This window comes from Euphorbia lathyris, chromosome 8, assembly GCF_963576675.1.
Source record: "Euphorbia lathyris chromosome 8, ddEupLath1.1, whole genome shotgun sequence".
Taxonomy (NCBI): Eukaryota; Viridiplantae; Streptophyta; class Magnoliopsida; order Malpighiales; family Euphorbiaceae; genus Euphorbia; species Euphorbia lathyris.
In genome coordinates, this window is record NC_088917.1 from 46,376,425 (window position 1) to 46,399,528 (window position 23,104).

General features: G+C 38.1%; 1 protein-coding gene across 8 annotated transcripts; it reads left to right on the forward strand.

The window, feature by feature from the left end:
• Positions 1–5,360: 5,360 nt before the first annotated feature.
• Positions 5,361–10,314, forward strand: LOC136202920 (polyadenylate-binding protein-interacting protein 6). 8 transcript variants are annotated; one of them, XM_065993909.1, is made up of 4 exons: positions 5,361–5,949; positions 6,885–6,942; positions 8,644–9,067; positions 9,754–10,314. In XM_065993909.1, exons 3-4 carry the CDS (start codon positions 8,669–8,671, stop codon positions 9,910–9,912), a joined length of 558 nt encoding a protein of 185 aa, XP_065849981.1. In that variant the 5' UTR covers positions 5,361–5,949; positions 6,885–6,942; positions 8,644–8,668; the 3' UTR covers positions 9,913–10,314. The 8 variants fall into 8 exon arrangements, with proteins under 8 accessions (XP_065849981.1, XP_065849982.1, XP_065849978.1 ...); XM_065993910.1 differs by having other exon boundaries at positions 8,652–9,067; XM_065993907.1 differs by having other exon boundaries at positions 5,362–5,949; positions 8,666–9,067.
• The last annotated feature ends 12,790 nt before the right edge of the window (positions 10,315–23,104 follow it).

Genomic DNA, 23,104 nt, shown 5'->3' on the forward strand with positions numbered 1-23,104 from the left:
AAAAGACTCGTTCAATGAAAAATGACAATCATTGGCTAAGGCGTTAAAAGGAGATGAAACCTCTAACGGGCGGGCCATAGACTGTACCACGATCAAAGAATCTGATTCAATGATTACATCCTTCCATCCGCGGTCTTTGATCCAACTAAGAGCTTCACGGACCGATAGGGCTTCAATGAACGATGCATCTTGATAATTCTGCAAGATTCCATTTTTAGCCGCAACAAAACGGCCCGACTCATCCCGAACAATACACCCAAACCCACCCACATTCTCGTCCGCGAATGACGCACCATCCACATTCAATTTTAGGAAGCCTGTTGGAGGACGCTGCCACACCGTCAAGCTTGGCACAGTCGGACTGCCTGAAGAAGAAACAGACGCCTGCGCTTTCTTCCAGGCCTGTAAAAAGGAGCCGGCCGAATGGTATAGGATCGAGACTTGTGAACCCTTCCGATTCCACACCATGTTATTTCTATAACACCAAATGATCCACCATAACACGGCTACAAGCTCAACAAGCTCCACTGGTTTAGAGAAGATCCAGCCCCAATAATAAAAAATGTTGTGAAATTGGGTTCCCACATCCCCAATAGGCGAAATAGTCCAAATAGCTCGAGCCATAGTACATTTGAGAAAAATATGATACGAATCTTCCACCGCCCCATGACAGAGCTCGCATAAATCTGAGATAGGAACCCTTCGGCTTTCAACGCGACTTTAGAAGGAAAACAGTTAGCAAGAACCCGCCAAAGAAGGTTCTTAACTTTAGGGGGCACTTTAAGATTCCAAACTTTATTCCATAGTGGAGAATCAATGAACCAATTTGTTCCAAATCCAGACATAAGCTTTCGATACCCACTTTTAACTGTATAGATGCCCCGACGGTCATCCTTCCAATACCACACATCATGATCAACCCGATTAGATAAGGGGATACGGAGAATAAGATCTGCATCCCAAGGAACAAAAATACCCGAAACTAACCCAGCATCCCAAGACCTCCGACCCTCCTCCATAAGATCAGCTGCCACTTCCACCCCTAAACCATCCAATTTTTCACTTTCAATATATGGAAAATGATCGTCAGGGAGCCATGGGTCATCCCAAATTCGGACCTCACCACCCGCCCCTACAAATCTACGAATACCTGACTTTAACAATTCTTGAGCACCCATAATACTACGCCAGATGAAGCTAGGCCCATCAGATAAAGATGCATCAAGAAAAGAGCAATTCGGATAATAAAGAGCCTTAAAAACACGAGCCACAAGAGACTCAGGTTTTGAGTTGAGACGCCAGCCTTGTTTAGCCAATAAAGCTAAGTTGAAATTATGCAATTTTCTGAACCCCATTCCACCAGCTTTTTTCGGGCAACACAGCTTATCCCACGATTTCCAATGTAAACTACCTTTACCCGAACCATCTGATCCCCACCAAAATGAATTCATCAACTTCTCAAGGTCATCACAGATATTCATAGGAAAAAGGAAGAGACTCATAGCATAAGTAGGAAGCGCCTGCACTACTGATTTGATCATAACCTCCTTACCTGCTCTTGATAGAAATCTGGCTTTCCAACTCTTCAATCTAGCCCGGACCATGTCCTCAGCAAAGCCAAAAACCTGTGACCTATTCCTTCCCACCACCGAAGGTAGACCCAGATACTTATCCGGGAGGGCTACAGTGGACACCCCAAGATATTACTAACTTCAGCACACCCACCATCTGGGCAGTTTCGACTGAAAGAAATAGAGGATTTTGATAAATTTATTTTCTATCCAGAAGCACACTCATAGTCATTTAGAGCTTGTTTAATAGCTGAAGCTTCTGATCGATTGGCTCCGAAAAAGAAGTAACTATCATCAGCGAAGAACAGATGAGAGATTGCTGGCGCTTGATCCGCAACAACACAACCACGGATCCGACCCTCTGACTCCAGCCTAGATAAGTAGAGAGAAAGACCCTCCGCACAGATAATAAAAAGATATGGTGACAGCGGATCCCCTTGACGGAGCCCCCTCTGTGGTACAATAGGGCCCACAACATGCTTCCCATGGACAACCCTATATTTAACCTTTGTAACGCACTGCATTAAAAGGTTAACAAAGCTCGATGGGAAACCAAGTTTCACCAACATCTCCTGAAGAAATCTCCATTCCATCCTGTCATATGCTTTAGACATATCAAGCTTAAGAGCAGCTATACCACTTGAAACCCTTCTAGTCCTCCGATGGAGATAATGATTCACCTCAAATGCCAGCATAACATTATCAGTGATTAGTCTGCCAGGAATAAAGGCACTCTGGGACGGAGATATAAGAACATGAAGGACTTTCTTTAACCGATTAGCTAAAACTTTAGACACAATTTTGTAGATCACATTACAAAGAGCTATCGGTCTCAAGTCAGAAACCATCTCAGGCTTCGATTTCTTAGGGATTAATACAATATTAGTTTCATGAATCTCATCAGGCAACATACCAGAATTTAACCATAACAAACAAACTTCGGTAACATGACCTCCTACTAAATCCCAAAACTTCTGATAAAAACCGGGGTTAAAACCATCAGGACCAGGGCTTTTGTCAGGGTGCATTGAAAACAAGGCTTCTTTAATTTCCATAGCATTAAACTCACCACAAAGCATATCACAATTTTCCACAGACAACTTCGGCACCACATTTTCAACAATAGGCCCCAAAACACAACCATTCGAGGTAAAAAGCTGAGAAAAGTAAGAGAGAATAACAGAATCCAAACCTGCACCCCAGCTGCGCCATTCGCCATCTACATCACGAAGCCTCACAAAGCTATTCTTTTTCCTTCTATTATTAGCAGCTGCATGAAAAAATTTTGAATTCATATCACCGCCAGCCAGCCACAATTTTTTTGCTCTTTGCTTCCAATACAATTCCTGTTGGTACAGGATATTTTCCAGCTTTTCCCGAGCTTCTAATAGTAACGCCTGACCAGCCCCATCGACATGATTCTGCAACCTTTTAATCTCAGCTCTACACTCCACAAGTTTGGAAGAAAACCGACAGCGTAACTCAGCTCCCCACTGATACAGCGCCTGCTCGCACTGCTCCTGCCGAACCAAAATGTCAGCCGAGGCATTTACATTCCAGGAGCTTACAATCCGTTCCCGACAATTAGGCTCTTGAGTCCAGGCAGCTTCGAAGCGGAACCAGCGAATAAACACCCCTTCACTAGAGGTCGGACACAGTACAAGAGCTGAATGATCAGAGGCCGAAGCTTCCTCATTAATAACATTGGCCGAAGGAAACAATTGAAGCCAGCTGGATGACGCTAATCCCCGATCTAACTTCTCTTCAACAAAATTATGATTGCCTCTGCTCTTTTCCCAAGTAAATGCATGTCCAATCATAGGGACCTCGAACAGATTACATTGCTCAATCACATCAGAAAAACCATTAATTAAATAAGGTGGATGTCTGCGACCACCACTCTTCTCACTCTGTAAAGCCATGTCATTAAAGTCTCCAATAATAACCCAAGGCAAATAACGATTACTACACAGATCCCGGATCATCTCCCAAGAAGCTGACCTTCTAGAACGCTCAGGAAAACCATAAAAACCGGTTAATCGATACTCCGGCAAACCCAGTAAAGAGACTTTGACATCAATAAAATTTCTAGAAGCCCGTAACAAACTGACTGAACCATTAATTTTCCAATGTAAAGCCAAACCTCCACCTTGGTTAATAGGATCAATGAAAAAGAGACCAGAATAAGAAAGACTACGCTTTATTACCTCAACTTTCTCGCGGTTACATTTCACCTCCATCAGAAAAATAAAGTCGGGCTTGAACCTAGCAACTAAGTTCTTTAACATACGAACTGTTCGAGGGTTGCCCATACCTCGACAGTTCCAGCTTAACGTACTCATTCTCCTTGGCGGGTCTGGTCTCCAGATCCCGCCTGCTGTAAGTTTTTTGAGCCAGTCACCAATGGTGTTGTATCCACCACCATATCAGAGGTTATATTCTCAGCCACCTCCTCCTTTCTTCTCCTCTTTGACTCCATAACAACAAGGCTATCCTTCTTGTCTCCTTGCTTTGAGGCCATCCCCTTATTATTTTCAAACAAGGAAACAGTATTCATCACAGTCTTAGTTCCAACTCCTTGTTTCATAATACCTCCAGTAGAACTTTCCGGGGCCGCAATATTTTCCAATGGACGAGCCGTTTCAGGCGGCTTTGACAAGAGCCACTTCGACTGAGGTGGGGGCTGCAACCTGCGGGGCAGAGCACGTAATTCCACCGAGAATGGCCGTATGACAGTAGCCGGATCAGGCACATCAAGCAATTTCAAACAAAATCTCTCAGCATGCCCTAAACAACCACAGAAGAAACAGAAATAAGCAGACGTTCATATTTGAACGTAATGGTTTGCGGAGTCTCACCCGCTTTGCTGATAGGCATAGAAGCACACAAGCTTTTCCGAACATCAAAAGAAACCCTAATCCTCATATACGTTCTGCCGACGCCATTGAAGTTGTTCGGATCCGATTCAACAAAAATCCCTAAAGTATTGCCAATCAAAACAGCCACCCTCTCTGACATAAAACCACTTGGCAAATTATGAACTTGAACCCACATCTCCGTATACATTAGTTCTTCATCACCACGAACCACATCTCCTTCAAGTTTCTGCATGATTAAAAGATGTTGGTCATAAGTCCAAGGGCCTCCTTTTAAGATCCGTTCACGCTCCTATGGATGATATAGATCAAACCGAAACAGATTAGGACCCAATGGTTCCACCGTCAAACCTTTTGCCGGCTGCCAGATATCAGCCAAAACGCTTGTCATTTTTTGGGTTCTTATAATCCTCTCTGTCAAAAAACGCCCAAGAAAGCTCCAACGTTGAATCGGCGCTGTTTGTACCACATCTTCTGCTTCAAGCACAAGCCCCAACTGCAGACTTCTCTCCACCCCATCAATCATATTATGATTATTCGAAGAAGCCATTGAATTGAATACAGAGACTAGACCCGAAAAAACAATAAAATTGTTTGGAAGATACTCAAATCCTAACTCTAAAACTCCTCGTACGGGAGAGATTCTCAAATCAAACTATTGAAACCAAAATTGATTAAAAAACCAAATAACCAATGAATGAAACCCCTTTTTACTTTTCTTTTAACCAAAAGGTTTATTATTTTAGAACTTTTTCATATTCAAACCGTAACCTCAAACTATTCAATCAAACAGAGCCGCCATTATACAATTACGAATTTGGTCCGGCATTCTTCAATCCTTAAACTCAACCTATTCAATCAATGAAACCCCTTTTTACTTTACTTTAATTCAAAAGATTTATTATTTTAGAACATTTTTCTTATCCAAACCTTAAACTCAAACTATTCAATAAAACAGAGCCGACATTATGCAATTACGAATTTGGTCCGCCATTATTCAATCAAATAGAGCCGCCAGCAGGGAACAACCACTGAACCTAAAAGTATGATGACAGGAACATAACAATGATAAAAAAACCCTACGCAATTTCAGACCGGAAACAGATTTGTGAAATAAGAGAGGAGCGGCGGCGAAGGACACGGCAAGAAGAACAGAACCACGACTCTAATCAAGGAAACGACAGAGCCAAAGCCCTAACAGAGCCAACCTCTCCATCAAATCTAAACTATTAGACCGTTCATAATATCTGAACCACAGGGGAAGGCGGCGGCGCAGAGATCGGCGACGGACAGAAGACACGGATCCGCGCGATTAGAAAAGGAAACAGCCGCGAGAAGGGAGCGGCGGCGGAGCCATTAAACACCGAAAGCAACGCCGGCGATGCGAGACGCGGAGCGAGATCTGGACGGCGGCTTCTCTTAGGTTCGGCGATTAGGGTCGGCGATGGAAGGAGATTTAGGGTTTCGTCCTTTTTCTTTCAGAGAGAGGCGCTGCGAGAGAGGTATTCTTCCTTATGAATGTACTTTATTTGTGTAGTTAAAGGTTTAGGTTTGTTGGGTATTTTCCTTTCTTCTTTAACGTAGGCGGGCGCATTGTGCGCAAATTTAAAAAAAACAATAACAATAATATTGAGTAATAACATATGACAAACATAAATTTCGGATATATTTTATTTAAAAAGAGAACAAATCCAATTTTGAATAAGAATGAATTAAATTTATAATTTTAAAATATTTTGCTCATGAAATAATTCTATTAAGTGATAAATTGTGAAAAAAAAATAAAGGTGAAAACTGAAGTGATAGAAGAAATCTCTAAAAATCTCTTGAAATATGAGTATGGCCACAAATAATTAATTCTAATAGAAACTCCTTGAAAAAAGATAAAAAAAAAACATTATTAAACCCCTCAAAATAGTATTAGTATATCGATATTCTGTATTGGCGCATAAACTGCTAAAATTTTATGTGGCTATACAGAATATAATAATTTTTATGCATTAATTTGACCCACCATACTAACTTTAAGGATGAAATTGATAGCCAAAGATGATTTGGGCTAAATTGATCATTCACGCCAACTTGAACGATCAATTTAACCCTTTATTTATTAATTAAAAGGTTGTTTACATAAAATTCATAAATATAATAATATTTATTGTTTAATCAATATTGATAATTTAATTAGTAATATATAAAAAATATGAACCTTTATCCTAAAAATGTCAAATTCTTTAAGTGATTTAGTGGGTGAAATGGCACTGAAAATCGTTAACGGCCAAATATTATTGGACTTGACATAATTCATAATTGTTTCCTACAAACTTGTAGATAATTTTTAAATTTTGAATTCCTTTGTAAATTCCCCTTAATTAAAGGATCTGATCATCAGCTTTTATGATATTCTCTTTCTCCTTTGCTTCTCTTCGATCTGCAGGACAATCTGGAATTTTTAGGGTTTCTTAGTTTGGGAGAGTTTTCCAATTTGCTTCTAGGTACTTTTTTCTTATGTGATTCATATATTGATATACGTATTCATGTTTATATATGTACGTAATTTTTTGAAAGCATATGCACGTATTTTGTTTCTGCTTCTATTTCTTCGGTGAAATTCTCATTCTAATTGGTATTGTTTTTCCTAATTTTAGGTTTAATTCAGTGCCATCTAGGTGTTTTTCCTTACGAAAATTGGTGATCGTCTTTTTTAAGATGGTCTGATCGTTTAAAATCAATCATGATTATTTTACTAATGAACAAGACTATATAATTTAATGAACCAGACTATATTTTGATTTCTTTATAACATGAGAGAAAATATAATTTTCATGTTGTGGAGGGGAATGTAAAGGAAAGATTTGTTGTTTATTTGAAAAGCGATAGCCAAAAATAATGTCAATTTTTCTGAAGTATTTTGATCGTGTCCTTGATGTTTCCCTTTCTTAGAGAAATCAGAAATGTTGCAATGGATTTGAGGCTTAATTTTTTTCTTGAAGGAAATGCATAAGTTGATCCTTGTGAAAATTGAAGGGTCAGCATTGGCCTTATTTTCTTGTAGGATTTTTGTTGATATTGAAATGATATATTCTTCCCGTTTGCTTCTGGTTTTAAAACCTGGTGTATGGTTTGTTAAAGGTTGACTGAACAAGCATGGAGCATTGTTTTTTTTTTTTTTTTTTTTGTACTTATTGTACAAGTAATGTTTACATTTCAATAACTAGACGAAGGATGACTGGTATTTATGTATAAAAAACCTCCTGATTTGGTTACTTAAGTTGCATTTTGTCCATTTATTTGAATTGCAAATCATTGTAGTTTCTTCTTTTCCCCATCTAATTTCTGGTTAAAATGGAAAATGAAAACTTAGGGTCTGCTTGGATGAAGCTAAGGAAGGTTAAATAATGGAAGGGGAGGGAGGTTGAGGTGAAGGGGAAAATAATCAACTTATTTAGGATGTTGTTTGGATGGAGGTTATGGTTTTTTATGTTTCTATAAAAAAAAATTTAACAAATGTCTCCAAAAACATCCAATTTGGTGGAACTCAAACTAACCTTAATTTAATCTTTCAAAAAATTTCCAAGTCCATTAACCTTCATTTAACCTCAATCCAAACAGACTCTTATTGTTTTGGTTATTTGTGGCTTTGACAAGTGGCAAGTAGTAGCACTTGTTATGATAGCTTTCTTTGAGATTGGCATTTTATGTTTCATTGGGTTGATCATTGATGAAATGTATAGCTGTCCAAAAACCAAATTAAAAAAGAAAAAGGTTGACACCAAACCAATGAAGGTTACTATTTTTGAAACATACCTATTGTTTTAATCTTTGCCCAACTTATTTTGAAACTTTTACTAACGATTTGTTAATTATTTTTGCTAGTTTTAAGTAGAATAATTGAAGATATAAGTATTTTAAATTTATTACTTCAGATGTCTGTTTTGAAAAGAATAATTTTGTCTCATATTTAAAATTCCATAACCGGTGGCTATTGGCAGTTACTCTGTTTTTAATATGCGTCGAGTGATTGACTTGGACAAGCACAAGTTATCTTATTTCAGTACCCTTTTCTTAGATATATTTGTACATTTTGTTATGTTCCCTGTGCTTTAAAAATCTTGGTTAATTAAGTGGAAGTTTATGAGATTGTTTATTTTTCATCTTAATATGTGAATAATTGTTTTTTCTACTGGTTTGTGGAGTTAAACAGTTTACTACTTTCAGAATATGAAGGCAATGAAGACTGGAGTGTCTACATTGAACCCGTATGCAGCATCATATGTGCCACTGTTTAAAAGAGAAGTAGCTGAAAAAAGTGATGTTCTTGGAGTTGCAGATAGTAGCAATCAAACTATCTTCTTTGGACCAGCTACACAGCATGAAAAGACATCTTCTGTTAATGAAGCATCTGCACTGAAGAGTCACTCTTCAGATGGTTTTTATGCTCTATCGTCACAAAACTCATTTGAAATGACAGAACATCAGATTATGGAAGACCCATTTGATATGCATTTGGTATATCTTCAGATGCAGTTTCCTGGAATATCAGATGAGTCACTTAATGATGTCTATATTGCAAACAAGGGCGATTTGGAGGCTACGGTTGATATGTTGCACCAACTTGAGGTAAATTTTGTTTTTCCCCCTTGTCCAACTGATATTGAATCCTGAAATTGGCCACTCATGATCATAGAAGCTTACTCATACCACCAAATAGGAACACCATTGAAACTGTGCATATCTGTTTTTTATTTTTTTGGGACAAAACTAGTGAGAAGCAAGTGCAACTTAAGGTGTTGATTTATTTATTTTTGTGCTACAGTATGCTACTCGTGAGTATTTTTTTATCAACATCCTTCATTAGCGTTTAGACTTGGTTCACCATACCAATAAATGGCTGCTAGTGCCTGATTGATGTTAACAACAAGAACTTCTTGATTTGTTACATTTTTCTTCATTTGCTATACTTTCTATTCTTATGTTGCTCAATGAATAGAGTTTGACAAGTGACAGTGTGAGATGTAAAAATAAAAAAGATTTACCAGTAATTTTACATTAAAAATTGATCTATATTAAGTGTTAAGACTGATTTGAATCCATTCTTGGGACTGATGTCTCTACACCGCCAGCATTTTTTGCATTATGAACTATTATTGGTTGTGGATGTCTCTACACCCCAGCATTTTTTGCATTACGAACTATTATTGGTTGTGGACCTGCTTCATAATTTTTTTGATTGTGTGATGATCTATAATGATCTGGTTTCTAGTTTCTGCAATATCCTAACTTGTTGTGTATTTTACGGGTTGCAGTTTGACCCATTTGAGTCTCCTGAAATTCTTCCAGAGTCATTGGACATTGGGGACATTGGCGAGTCAGGTGAGAGTTGTGTGAAATTAAGGAATGTAATGGGTGAAGGTGTCGCCTCTTCATCTGGGTCATCAGTGGCAGATTCAGTGATTATTACCTGATTGAGTTTGTGACATGTTGAGTTTTTGTTGGTTGGGTTTGTTGTTGAATATGTATGTGCATAAGAAGTATACAAGTAGGAAATCTTTCCTTAGGAGATGGGAGAGAGGATACATATATATTACTTGGTGATGGGTGTATAGAGTCTCTGGTGCTGGTGCTGGTGCTGGTGCTTGTTCCCTGTAATTGTATGCCCTTTTTTCTTTTCTGGGTTCTGCTGAGGGTTAAAATAAGCATGCAGATAGAAGAAGATTTCTGAAAATCTAGTGTTGTTTTTTTTTTTTTTTTTTTTCCCTTTTCTATTTGGTATCATATGCTGTAGAGAAAAATCTTGGAATCAAAATGGTTCGGGATTTACATGTAAAGCTTGAAACTTCAATACATGCATTTGCTGGATGCTTTTACGACTCTCTTAGAAATATATAATTATTAAGATAATTCAATTTTTTCTTTACTAGATTTGAAATTAAATATCCTTATTCAAGGGCTACATGAAAACCAGTTTTCCATTTCAAATAGCAGAACTCACTTAATCCTTAGAATAACACATTCTTAATAGGGTTATTCTAACTATACTTTAAAGTGACCAATAGTAATGAGACATGTTTAAATAAAAATAAAAGTAATAAAACTCAATAAAAAAAAGTTAACCAACTATTATTACAGGTAATATTTGTGACTTCCTTCCCCATTCCCCCAATCACCCCCATTACAGGTAATATTTAATTAAAGAATTAATCTCTATATTTTTACTTAAACAATATTTAGTCCTCGTTTATTATTTATACCCTATTTAGTCCTTAATTTTTATTTAATTCAATATTTTACTCCCTTATCGAGGGACTCATCTGTTTAAAAATTATAATATTTAAGTGACCAAACTGTTTAAAAATTCTAATGTTTTATGTAAACTTTATTTATCACAAAGTTTGTGGATTTTTTTCTTATAAAATAAGAAGTTTACGTAAATTTAGTCTTAATTTACGTAAATTATCTCTAAAAATAAAACAATTAAGCAAAATTCTAAAGTTTTACATAAAACTCTATTTTCACAAAGTATTTGGATTTTTTCTTATAAAATAACAAGTTAACGTAAATTTAGTCCAACTTTACGTAAACTATGTTTAAAAATAAAAGATTTACGTAAAGTTTAAATGTTTTACGTAAAATTCTATTTTCATAAAAATTTGTGGATTTTTTCTAATAAAATAACAAGTTTGTTGAAACACAATTTCCACATAGATTTTGATTATGACAAAAACATTAAATTAAATTTATATCTCCATAATTAATAACACATTAAAAATAAAAATGATAAATACTAATGTGTTTGTTGAAGTGTCTGATCAATATAAGCAATAGTTCAAAGACATTAAATTGGGCCTTAAGGCTTAATCCAAGCCCATTGTCAAGAAGGCTTGTGAACCAAAGCATTAAGCCCGGATCATAGAAGGGTCCAGAAGTCTTCCAGCTATCTCAACGACAAAAGCATTCTAGAAGACAAGAATCAAGTCACGTTGGACAAGATCAACAGACGATATACAGAGACAGAGTTGACCTCCACACAACTGTCATTGCCCATACCAGATAAGGAAGTTTCAGAACCACAGACGGCTTGTCTCCTGGTCAACCTGAAAACTTTGCATGTTTTGGTTAGACCAATAAGACTGACTTCGACCAACTCTGCACAACGGCGCAACAGACAAACCAACGGACAAAAGATAGAAGATGATTGGATGTTGGCATTAGCCTCTGGAAAGTGAAAACGACAGCTGAACTTTTTCCCTTTCAACGGTTATTTTGAAATTCGAAATGATCTATGCCTCAAGTGTCAACTATAAAAGGCCTCTCATTTGCAACATTGGTACATACACTAGAGAGAACGATCTTCAATGCAAAAGCTCTGAGTGATTATCTTTTGAAGTTCCAAAAGCAAAGCAAAAAGCAAGAACTACTTTACACACACGTTCATATTTCTTGTGTAATATTTTCTTTCAAGTTCATTCAAAGTGTTCTTAGATTAGAACAAAAATTATCAATTCTCTAGAATAGTTCGGAAGCTCTGTTTGTTCGCTACTTAGCAAACAGAGGTAGATAGTTAGTCGGAGTGTAGAATTATAGAGGAAGGTACTCTATAATTGGCTCAACAACTATTGTAAGGGTTTGTGCTCTACCAGAAAGAGCTCAGTAGTGGATTAAAGCTTGGAAGACGAATTCTGGGGACTGGATGTAGGCAGGAGTCCGAACGAGGATAAATCTGCTGAGTATCATTTTCTAACTCTTACTCCGTATATTTGCTTCCTTATTATTTTGGAACTGTTAAACAAACGAGAGTATCATCTCTAACGTGCAAAGTTCGGAAGCCCTCTAAGTGTTGCTCTCCGAACCAAGGACAGAAGCAATCTTAGTTACTAGTTAACTAACATTGCCTTTGAACCTCAATCTTTGCACTCTGATTTGTGATGTGTATTGTGAGAATCGTTTTTTAGCGTGCAAAAGTTTTAAATCCTAATAGTTCCATTAACCCCCCCCCCCCCCCTCTGGAACTAATTCTCACATAACTAAAGGACCAACATGTGGTATCAGAGCTTAACTAGCTCACACAAGATAACACTATCTTGAGATGATCCCATAATGGCTGGTAATGCAAACAGCACTTGTTTCCTACCTGGAAATGAAACAACTCAGATCTTGCCTAACGGTTTGTCTATCACCAGACCACCTCTGTTCTTTGGATCAAATTATACATTCTGGAAGAAGAGAATGAAATTTTTTATCCAAGCCACGAACATGAGTGCCTGGCTAGCAATAGTCAGAAGATAAGAAGCAAAAGTCCTTAGTCATGAAAGAAGACTCTACTGATGAGAGCTCAACTGGCTATGTTCACCCGGAAGAATGAAAAATATGGAAAGAAGCCCTTTCGAAAATATGACAAGACTAAGAATGAATATGGTGACAGTAAGTACAAGAAGGATGCTTCAAAACCCATTAGTGTTTTGAATGTCATCAAACTGGACACATTAAGTCCAACTGTCCAACTCTAAAGAAAGACAAGAGAAATACATATGCTTCATGGCTGCTAAGACAGAAGAACCAAATGCTTCTGAAATACAAGAATCCTCTTATGCCTCTGAAGACAAAAATCAAGCTACTGAGGTAACTTCACTTCCCACTCTGAAAAATGAAATGATTAATACTCTTTGTGATGTGTACTCTCTAGTTAAAAAATGCAACAAGAAAATAACAGTACTCACCAGAAGATGTGATGAGTTTGAAGAAGTCAAACTGAGTGACATCTGACACCTTCTCCAAAACAATACTAGGCAAAATGAAAATCTCAAGATAATGCACAAGTTTGTCTCAGAAGTCCAAACAGAGTCTACAAGTCTCTAGAAGGATATCACATCAATTCAGAACCAATTAAGGCTTCCGAATATAAAGAGCCATAACCATCAGTACACTTGGAATCATAGTTCCAGTAGAAATGGATGGATCCCACAACCCATATTCCAGTGTGACTTCTGCGGAAAATCTGGCCACACAACCAAAGTCTGTCGGCACAGAATTAGTTACAATAACTGCAATAATGCTTTACCTATCAGAACTAACAAGAAAGGACCCAAAAAGACTTAGGTACCTAAAAGCAAGTAATTATATTGCAAGTAGGCATGAGATGTGCTCAAAAGTCAAAGATGTGGTATATTGACAGCGCATGCTCAAGGCATATGACTGGTGATGAAACCCAATTCATCACATTTGTGTATAAACGAGGAGGAAACGTAAGTTTCAAAGACCACAAAAAAGGTAAAATAGTGGGTTCCGGAGCTATTGGAGGTAACCCATTTATTGAACATGTCTCCCTAGTCAGAGGTCTTAAGTATAACCTTCTAAGCGTAGCACAGCTATGCAATAATGGAAGAAAGGTTGTATTTGACTCTTCTGGATGTCAAATACTCGACAGCAATCTGTAATTCTTACTGCTTTGAGAATAGATAATGTCTTTATGCTAAACCTGGAAAACAAGTTTTTAAAAGATATATGCTTGGTCTCAAAGGAAGAAAATTCATGGTTATGTCACAGAAGACTTGGTCATGTGAGCATGGACCTTCTGGCCAAACTAGCAAGAAAGCAATTAGTTGAAGGACTGCCGACCTTAAGATTTGAAAAAGATCATTTGTGCAATGCTTGTCAGTATGGAAAACAATCTCGTAAATCTTTCAAAAGCAAAAATGTCATTACAACCAAACGTCCTCTGGAACTTCTTCATCTGGATCTTTTTGGTCCAGTTCAGCCTCTGAGTCTAGGTGGAATAAGATTTTCCCTAGTCATTGTAGATGACTTTTCTCTCTATACCTGGATCATCCTGCTTAGTAGCAAAGATGAAACTTTTGAGACATTTTCAAATCTGTGTAAGAAAGTTGAAAGTGAGAAGGATTTGAAAATCGCTCATATCAGAAGTGATAATGGTGGAGAATTCAAAAATCAATTATTTGATGAATTCTGTGAAACCACCGACATTGACCATAACTTTTCTGCTCCTAGAACTCCCCAACAAAATGGGGTTGTTGAAAGGAAGAACAAAACTCTGGTAGAAATGGACAGAACAATGTTGATCGATAATAAGCTTCCAAAGTACTTCTGGGGAGAAGTCGTTAACACAGCTTGTTACATTCTCAATAGGGCTCTGGTTGGACCTATTCTGAGGAAAACCCCATATGAACTCTGGAAAGGATGAAAGCCAAACATTGGGTACTTCTGAGCCATTGGTTGTAAATGTTTTATTTTAAATACTAAGGACAGTCTTGCTAAGTTTGATTCAAAGGCGGATGAAGCCATTTTTCTAGGCTACTCAACTAACAGTAAAGCATATAGAATTTTCAACAAAAGAACTCAAGTACTTAAAGAGTCAGTCCATATTGAGTTCGATGAAACTAACCATGCAGTTAGAATTATCAATGCTTCAGAAGAAGAGCCTGGTCCAGCACCTACAGAACTCAGTCAGAATCTAGAGTCAAGTCCATTCGGAACCTCTGAAGGTAAAAATGAATCTGAGATTGTTTTTATTGACCATCTACCTACTGCAGATGTTGTTGAAACACCTATAGTTGAAGACATTACTCTTCTAATAGAAGTTAGAATCCGTAGAGGGCACTCTGAGGACAACATACTTGATGCTGCCGAAAACAGACTAATGACCAGAAATCAACTAAGAAGATTTCTGAGTAATGTGGCGCTCGTATCATCTCTAGAACCTAAGAACTTTCCAGAAGCTGAAAATGATGGATTCTAGATGATAGCCATGCAAGAAGAATTGGATCAAATCAAGAGAAACGAAGTGTGGAATTTAGTTCCATATCCACAGAACCAGAAGACAATCGGAACCATATAGGTATTCCGAAATAAACTAGATGAACAAGGGAATGTAATTAGAAACAAAGCCAGACTAGTTGCACAAGGGTATAGTCAACAGGAAGGTATTGATTATGGTGAAACCTTTGCTCCAGTAGCAAGGCTTGAAGCCATCCGAATTCTGTGTGCTTACGCTAGCTTTATGAATTTTAAATTGTTCCAAATGGATGTTAAAAGTGCTTTCCTTAATGGAGTTATAAATGAGGAGGTCTATGTAAATCAGCCTCCGGGGTTTGAAGATCCTAAATTTCCAAACCATGTTTATAAACTCAAAAAGGCTTTGTATGGTTTGAAACAAGCACTATGTGCTTGGTATGAACGTTTAACCAGCTTCCTTCTAGCAAGAAATTATGTCAGAGGCAAGTCTGATACAACCTTATTCATTAAGAAGAAGGGTAAAAATACCCTATTGGCACAGGTGTATTTAGATGACATAATATTTGGTGCTACTGACGAATCACTCTATAGAGAATTTAGTCAGTAGATGAAAACTGAGTTTGAGATGTCCATGATGGGAGAACTTAGCTTCTTTCTAGGACTTCAAATCAAACAAGGCAAAAATGGAATCTTCATTAGTCAAACCAAGTATGCTAAAGAGATATTGAAGAAGTATGAAATGGAAAACTGTAAGCCTATTTCAACACCTATGAGTACAGATAATGTGCTCTCAATAGATGAGACTGGTAAGTCAGGAGATAGCAAATTATACAGAGGTATGATTGGTTCTCTACTCTATCTTACTGCCAGCAGGCCAGATATTCAATTCTATGTATGTTATTGTGCTAGATATCAAGCTAACCCTAAGGACTCCTATTACATTGCTGTAAAAAGAATCCTTAGATACTTGTAAGGCTTTGTGAATGCAGGTCTATGGTATCCCAATACCTCTGAGTTCACTCTTATGGGATATACGGATGCTGATTATGGACGAGACAAACTGGAACGAAAAAGCACCTCTAGAGGATGTCACTTTCTCGAAAGTAGTTTGGTATCTTGGTTCAGCAAGAAGCATTCCTCTGTAGCCATGTCAACCACAGAAGCAGAGTACATTGCTGCAGGAAGCTACATTGCACAAGTCCTCTAGATTAAGCAGCAACTTGAGGATTTTGGATTAAAGACAAAGACAATTGAAATCATGTGTGGCAACAAAAGGGCAATTGATCTATCCAAAAATCCCATCCAGCACAGCCGGATGAAGCATGTCAGCATAAGGCATCACTTCATCAGAGATCACATTCTTAAAGAAGACATTAAGCTGATCAATGTACCCTCTAAAGAACATCTTGCTGATATTTTCACTAAGCCTCTGGCACGAGAACAGTTATGTGCCTTAAAGAGAGGCAATAGGTATATTCAATCCTCTTCAATAGGCTCTATATAAATGTGCTTCTAAATGAAACTTGTTTGCTTCTAAATGATGTATGTACGCATGCTACGTGTCTCTTCTAAGTCGATTTGAATTCCCTTCTATCTTCTTTAAGACAATTTTACCGGTAAAACATAACTTTTTCATATTTTCATGATCGCGCCAAGTAGAGAAGGAAAGGTACCATGTCTCTTATGTGCTTAAATGCATTTGCCCTAAAAAAACTAGAATGACGACACCATCATTATGATTTAGGAGAACGCATGCGTCGTCACCTCATTAAATGTCAGAATCTCTGCCATGAATGGCTAGAATTCTGACCCCTTAGGTTCTGACCTTTCACCTAACACGTCTTCCTCTATAAAAGAAAATAAAGCTTACTACCTCCATTCTTACGCTTAAGCTTTTCTCTCTCTTGCTCTCCAAACCTCTGGCCAATCGTTTTCTCTCTCTAAAATCTTCAAAGTTTGAAAATGTCTTCTGATGGCAAAAGAACTGCCTCCAACTCCTCTGAGAGTATGAGGCATAACTCCTCATAACTGAATCCTTCATCACCTGAGTCACAACAGCTAGATTATGGGGATTCACCTACCCATGAAGCCCAGAATGTTCAAGAACATCAAGAACGTCCAGACGAAAACCCTAAAGAAAAAGGCGCAAAACCTTCTGAAAAAGGCACTGAAGAAGAAAGGGAAGAAGAAAGGAAAGAAGGACAAAGAACCTGCTCAATACACTTTCCACCCAGTTTACGAGAATCTATCTAAAATTAAAAATCCAAGAGTGAACAAATCCAAGGAGATTTCTCAAGATTTATTAACTACCGTGAAACCCTTATACACCTGGATCTCCCAGCAATAATGGGAACAACTGTTTGCTCTTCTAGAAGTTGTTTATCCAACACTGGTATAAGAATTTTACTGCAACCTAAAGTCTGCAGTAGAAGATCCTGGCCACCTGATCAGCATGGTTAAAGGAAAAGAGATAATTGTATCTCCAAGGTTTCTAGCAGAGTTGCTGAATCTGAAAAATGAAGGCACTAAGCTTCGGAAGCTTGGTGATGAAAAGGAGGCATATCTAGAACATTACTGCCGACCCAAAGGCTACGTTGGTGAACTCTTTGCCACGTACATGACTCAGCCCCTCCGATAGGCTCATTACATCATCACAAAATTCCTTTTCCCAAAGTCTGGATCCGTCAATTCTGCGTCCAACTTTGAGGAATGTGTCATTTGGCATATGGTTGAAGGCAATCCAATGAATATGCCAGTGTTTCTTATCGGAGCCTTCACACGATGCAAAGTTCAACTGAGCCTTGGCTCCCTCATTACACCAATCCTCAAACACTACAATATTTACCTTGAAGAGGTAGAGGCCCACGAAGGAAAGGACATCACCCTTGAAACTCTGACCCAGCTGGTGCATAGCAAGGTACAGGATGATGAGACTAAGGCCAAAGTTTTGGCTAAGATCGCTGAAAAGGCTGCCAAAAGCAAAAGATCCAAAGCAGGAGCATCAAATGCAACTGCTAAGAAGGACAGTAAAAGGCGTAAATGGAAGTCCTTTGAACAACCGGAAGCTGTAAAGTCTCCTCAAAAGGAAGGTATAAAGAAAGCCAGAGTCAATACATCCAAAACTGATTATGAGAAGGAAACGATTGCTGCGGGTCAGACTAACACTGGGAAAATCCCAAAGGCCCCTGAAACCAGTAAATCATCTAAGAGAGCTGGATCGGAGATTCCGGAAAACTTACAGCCTTCGTCCAAAAATACCCTTAAAATCACGGGACTCTCGGTTCAACCTTTGAAAGTTGCAATTCCAGCAGACTCGCACTTTGCGCAACATTAGAAGCAAGGGGAACTCTTTAGCCAAGAAATTCCTCTTACGACAAATCCAGTAAGTACTAAATCTGCCTCATCTACTGTTGATGTCGTCATAAACATCCTAAGAAAGGATACAGAAACCACACCTAAACCAAACCCTTCCTCTCCACCATCACCTATCATTCCTTCCTTTGAGTCAATTCACTCTCCAAAACCTAAATCACCGTCTGCTGAACCCAAGAAGAGATTTAAGAAGAAGAGCAACAAACTTTAAGTCAGCTTTGTTGAACCTACTGCTTCTACTTCTTATTCTGATTTTGAAGTGGATCTAAACGATCTGGATCTATCCTTTCTCGACCTCACTCCATCAGAACTGTTGACCCCTGAGTCAAACGGGGAAAATCAAGCCTCTATTCCTAAGTTTGGGGAACAAGCCAATCCAGAAGCCAACAAGGGCCAACCATCCGAACCAATAGCCTCTGCTCCAAATTCCACAATTCCTACTGAGCATGCTTCGGAACTAATGTCTGAGCAACCCAAAGATCCAGACTCTGGTGTGGATCAACCTTCCATCATTCCTCCATCTTCCTCCACAAACCCACCAAAAAACACCGAGGAACCTGGCTCTGAACCTATAACTGCTCCTAACCAAACACAACCATCTACAAATGAGAATCAATAGCATGCTTTAATTTTTGCATTTTCGAATGCCTCGGCTGAAGGACAAAAGATTCTAAAAACTGCTCTTGATCTGAACTCAAATATGGCTAAGTCTCACGCCTCCACTTCCACCTCCACACCACCCTCTGATACCAACACTCTCACTGAGACAATGCAACTACTGAATGAACTCTCCACTATCAAATCCTTACTCAATAGTGTTGCAACATTAGTCTCCCAGCAAGACAATCACGTCTTTGTTGAATGAATGGCGGCACTTCAACTCACAATGATTCAATACATGAATCTATTTGAAGCCAAAATTCAAGCTCTGCCTCAAAATTTGCCATCTATTGAACAACTCTCTTCATGCCTAGCCATTGAATTCAGTTAGATGAACTCTGAGCTTAACAAGATCCAGTAGACAATAGAAACCACCTCATCATCTGTTGTTGATCAAATTGATGAATCCATCAGCCTTCTGAACGTCAACCGAATGGCGATGGAAACTTTGGATCAAAAGGCCAGCTCCATCTTTCAACAGAACAATGACACTCTTCGTCAAGTTCAAACTCTGGCCATCCAAAATCATATACTGGATCAAGCTCTTCTGAACATCCATCAGAAGTATACGTCGGCACTTTGCTGAATGTGTGGTTTGGCACTCCAAAGCCTTTCAATTCATCGTCACCTGCATGAATGACTCTAGACAAGTTCCTGCCTCCCACCAGCAGAATGGTCGTGTCTTATTTGCTGGGTTGAAAATCACCAACAAGAAGTTGACAGAATACACCCAACAACTCAACATTCGCCCTGTTGGAACTCCCTCTGTCCGTTCGGGATCTTTACCAGTTGTTGATATTGGAAAAAAATGGGAGAACAATAAGGACAAGGCTAAGTCCTTAGAAGGTGATAAGGACAAGGCTAAGTCCTCAAAAGGTGAGCAAACCAATACTTCCAAGCCTGAAAAACCAACAACCTCTGGACAGGCTACCTATGCTGTTGACGTCACCTTAACAAAGCAACAACAACAACAACAATCTCAACAAAGTCAGGATTCGTCAATTCTGCGTCCAACTTTGAGCAATGTGTCATCTGGCATATGGTTGAAGGCAAGCCAATGAATATGCCAGTGTTTCTTATCAGAGCCTTCACACGATGCAAAGTTCAACTGAGCCTTGGCTCCCTTATTACACCAATCCTCAAACACTACAATGTTGACCTTGAAGAGGTAGAGGCCCACGAAGGAAAGGACATCACCCTTGAAACTCTAACCCAACTGGTGCATAGCAAGGTACAGGATGATGAGACTAAGGCCAAAGTTTTGGCTAAGATCGCTGAAAAGGCTACCAAAAGCAAAAGATCCAGAGCAGGAGCATCAAATGCAACTGCTAAGAAGGACAGTAAAAGGCATAAAAGGAAGTCCTTTGAACAACCGGAAGCTGTAAAGTCTCCTCAAAGGGAAGGTATAAAGAAAGCCAGAGTCAATACATCCAAAACTGATTATGAGCAGGAAACGATTGTTGCGGGTCAGACTAACATTGAGAAAATCCCAAAGGCCCATGAACCAGTAAATCATCTAAGAGAGCTGGATCGGAGATTCCGAAAAACTTACAGCCTTCGTCCAAAAATACCCTTAAAATCATGGGACTCTCGGTTCAACCTTTGAAAGTTGCAATTCCAGCAGACTCACACTTTGCGCAACATCAGAAGCAAAGGGAACTCTTCAGCCAAGAAATTCCTCTTACGGCAAATCCATTAAGTACTAAATCTGCCTCATCTACTGCTGATGTCGTCATAAACATCCTGAGAAAGGATACAAAAACCACACCTAAACCAAACCCTTCCTCTCCACCATCACCTATCATTCCTTCCTTTGAGCCAATTCACTCTCCAAAAACTAAATCACCGTTTGCTGAGCCCAAGAAGAGATTTAAGAAGAAGAGCAACAAATTTTAAAATATCACCAATCGGGTCGGGCCGATAAACGGCCTGACCCTAAACAACTGCATACATTAGTTATGCAGCAGCAGGCCCGCTGCTGCCTTTGCGACAGCATCGACCTGCTGCCGCTGGTTGCTGCCGCGAGTAGACCTGGCAATTTCTGTGTTCGTGTCGTGTTCATGTCGTGTCAGGTTTCGGGTTTGTGTCAAAACCTGTAACATGAACACGACATGAAAACTTTTCGTGTCACAAAATCAGAACACGAATACGACCTGCTCTTGACACGGTAAACACGACACAACACGAATTTCTTACACAACCAATTAAATTGACACGACCTAACCTGCTAACACGACCTAACATGCTAACACGACTTGACCTGCTTTTTTTATACTCTAATAAATAAGAAAAGTCATGTCTATTTTTAACCTAGTTTATTATAATTTTTAATTTTTTTAATTTTTTAATTAAATTTTGGGCCAGTTTCGTGTTTTCCGGTTGACACGAAAATTAACGTGTCATTTCGTGTCGTGTCATAAAACCCTAAACACTAACACTAAAAAAGCATGTCGTGTTCGTGTCGTGTCATCAGGTCGTGTGTTGCTTTGTCGGGTCTAGCCACGAGGCAGCAACCCGTGATAGCAAGTTCGGGTTGCTGCCTCGCGGCAGTAACCCGAACTGCTGTTTTATTTTATTTTTTAATTTAAATACATATATATATATATATATATATAAATGTTTTAAAACAATTTCAAAACAATTTTCAGAATACCAGAAACTTTCAAAAAATTTATGTTTTATCTTTTAGAGTTAATAAAACAAAACTTTTTTTAATCTAACTATAAAACTTTTAGTTTTGTTATAATGATTATCAACCAAATTAATTAGAAACTTTTGCATAATCAGTTTTAATTATCAGATAATCAAAACTCATTTATCTTTAGATTAATTAAATAAACCAATTTATTAATTAACCTAACAATAAATATTCATTCAATCTGATTGAAAACTTTTATTTTCATATATGAAATAACGGATTTAACGCAGGCTCTTATACCACTGAAGGAAAATAGGCAATCATAGGGCAGCGGAAATACAAAATTTTTTACCTATTTCCTTAAACCAAGATCTGTTAATCGTTATTTCATACAAAGAAGGATAGAAGGAAATACCTTATGTGACGTACTATAACGTAATGTCATCAACTCTAGTTCCGAGTTCACGAGCACAAAGAAACACAAAAGATCAAATCAGTCAGAATCCCAACCAAAAGAAAACAATCAATAAAGATTATCTCTAACAAATCAACACAAGATCAAAGAGAAAAAAGAAGAGATAGAATTAATCGGATGGAAGCAGGCGGAGCAAATTTCTTCCTCAACAAGGGTGACCAAAATTTCTCTCTCCTCTTCAATTAGGATTGGCTGAAATTTCCATGTAAGGGGGGTATAAATAGCCTCTTGTATCTAAACCATAGTTAGATAGAATTAGGTTACTTAATAAGAGTTTTATTCTAAATAATACACTATAAATATTATCTATAATTATATCTAAATATAAAGATAATATTTAGTTGTTTGATAGAATAATAATTAGAAGAAACATAATCACACTAAACCTTCTAATTTAATTATCCTATAATTAATTTAACCACAACTATAATTTAATCATAATTGTCTAAATAAATTAATCCCCACATGTGTAAAACACATGTATATTTCGCTCCCCCCCCCCCCCCCCCTTCCATTGGGCCTTAAAAACTATTTTGGGCTTCCATCTATTAATTACTATCCATTCCTCTTTTTGGTTCTAAGTCTTGTGTGTGACCCATTAGGTTCTAATTGCTACTAGTCGTATACAACCATTAAATTAATTTCTCAAAATTATATATAATCTTTGCATAACGGAATGAGTGCGCGGACTATGAATAGCAGAACCGTAAACATTCCCCCAGAGCTATAAGAAGACAGGTTGATTCCGTCGTTGACCTTTCCA

Excerpts from the sequence above, each read along its gene's own strand:
- LOC136202920 (XM_065993906.1), top strand. The coding sequence starts at position 5,892 with ATGGAAGGAGATTTAGGGTTTCGTCCTTTTTCTTTCAGAGAGAGGCGC. Across the intron at positions 5,950-8,651 it reads AGAGAGGCGCTGCGAGAGAG|TTTACTACTTTCAGAATATG; the intron begins GTATTCTTCCTT and ends GGAGTTAAACAG. Across the intron at positions 9,068-9,753 it reads ATATGTTGCACCAACTTGAG|TTTGACCCATTTGAGTCTCC; the intron begins GTAAATTTTGTT and ends TACGGGTTGCAG.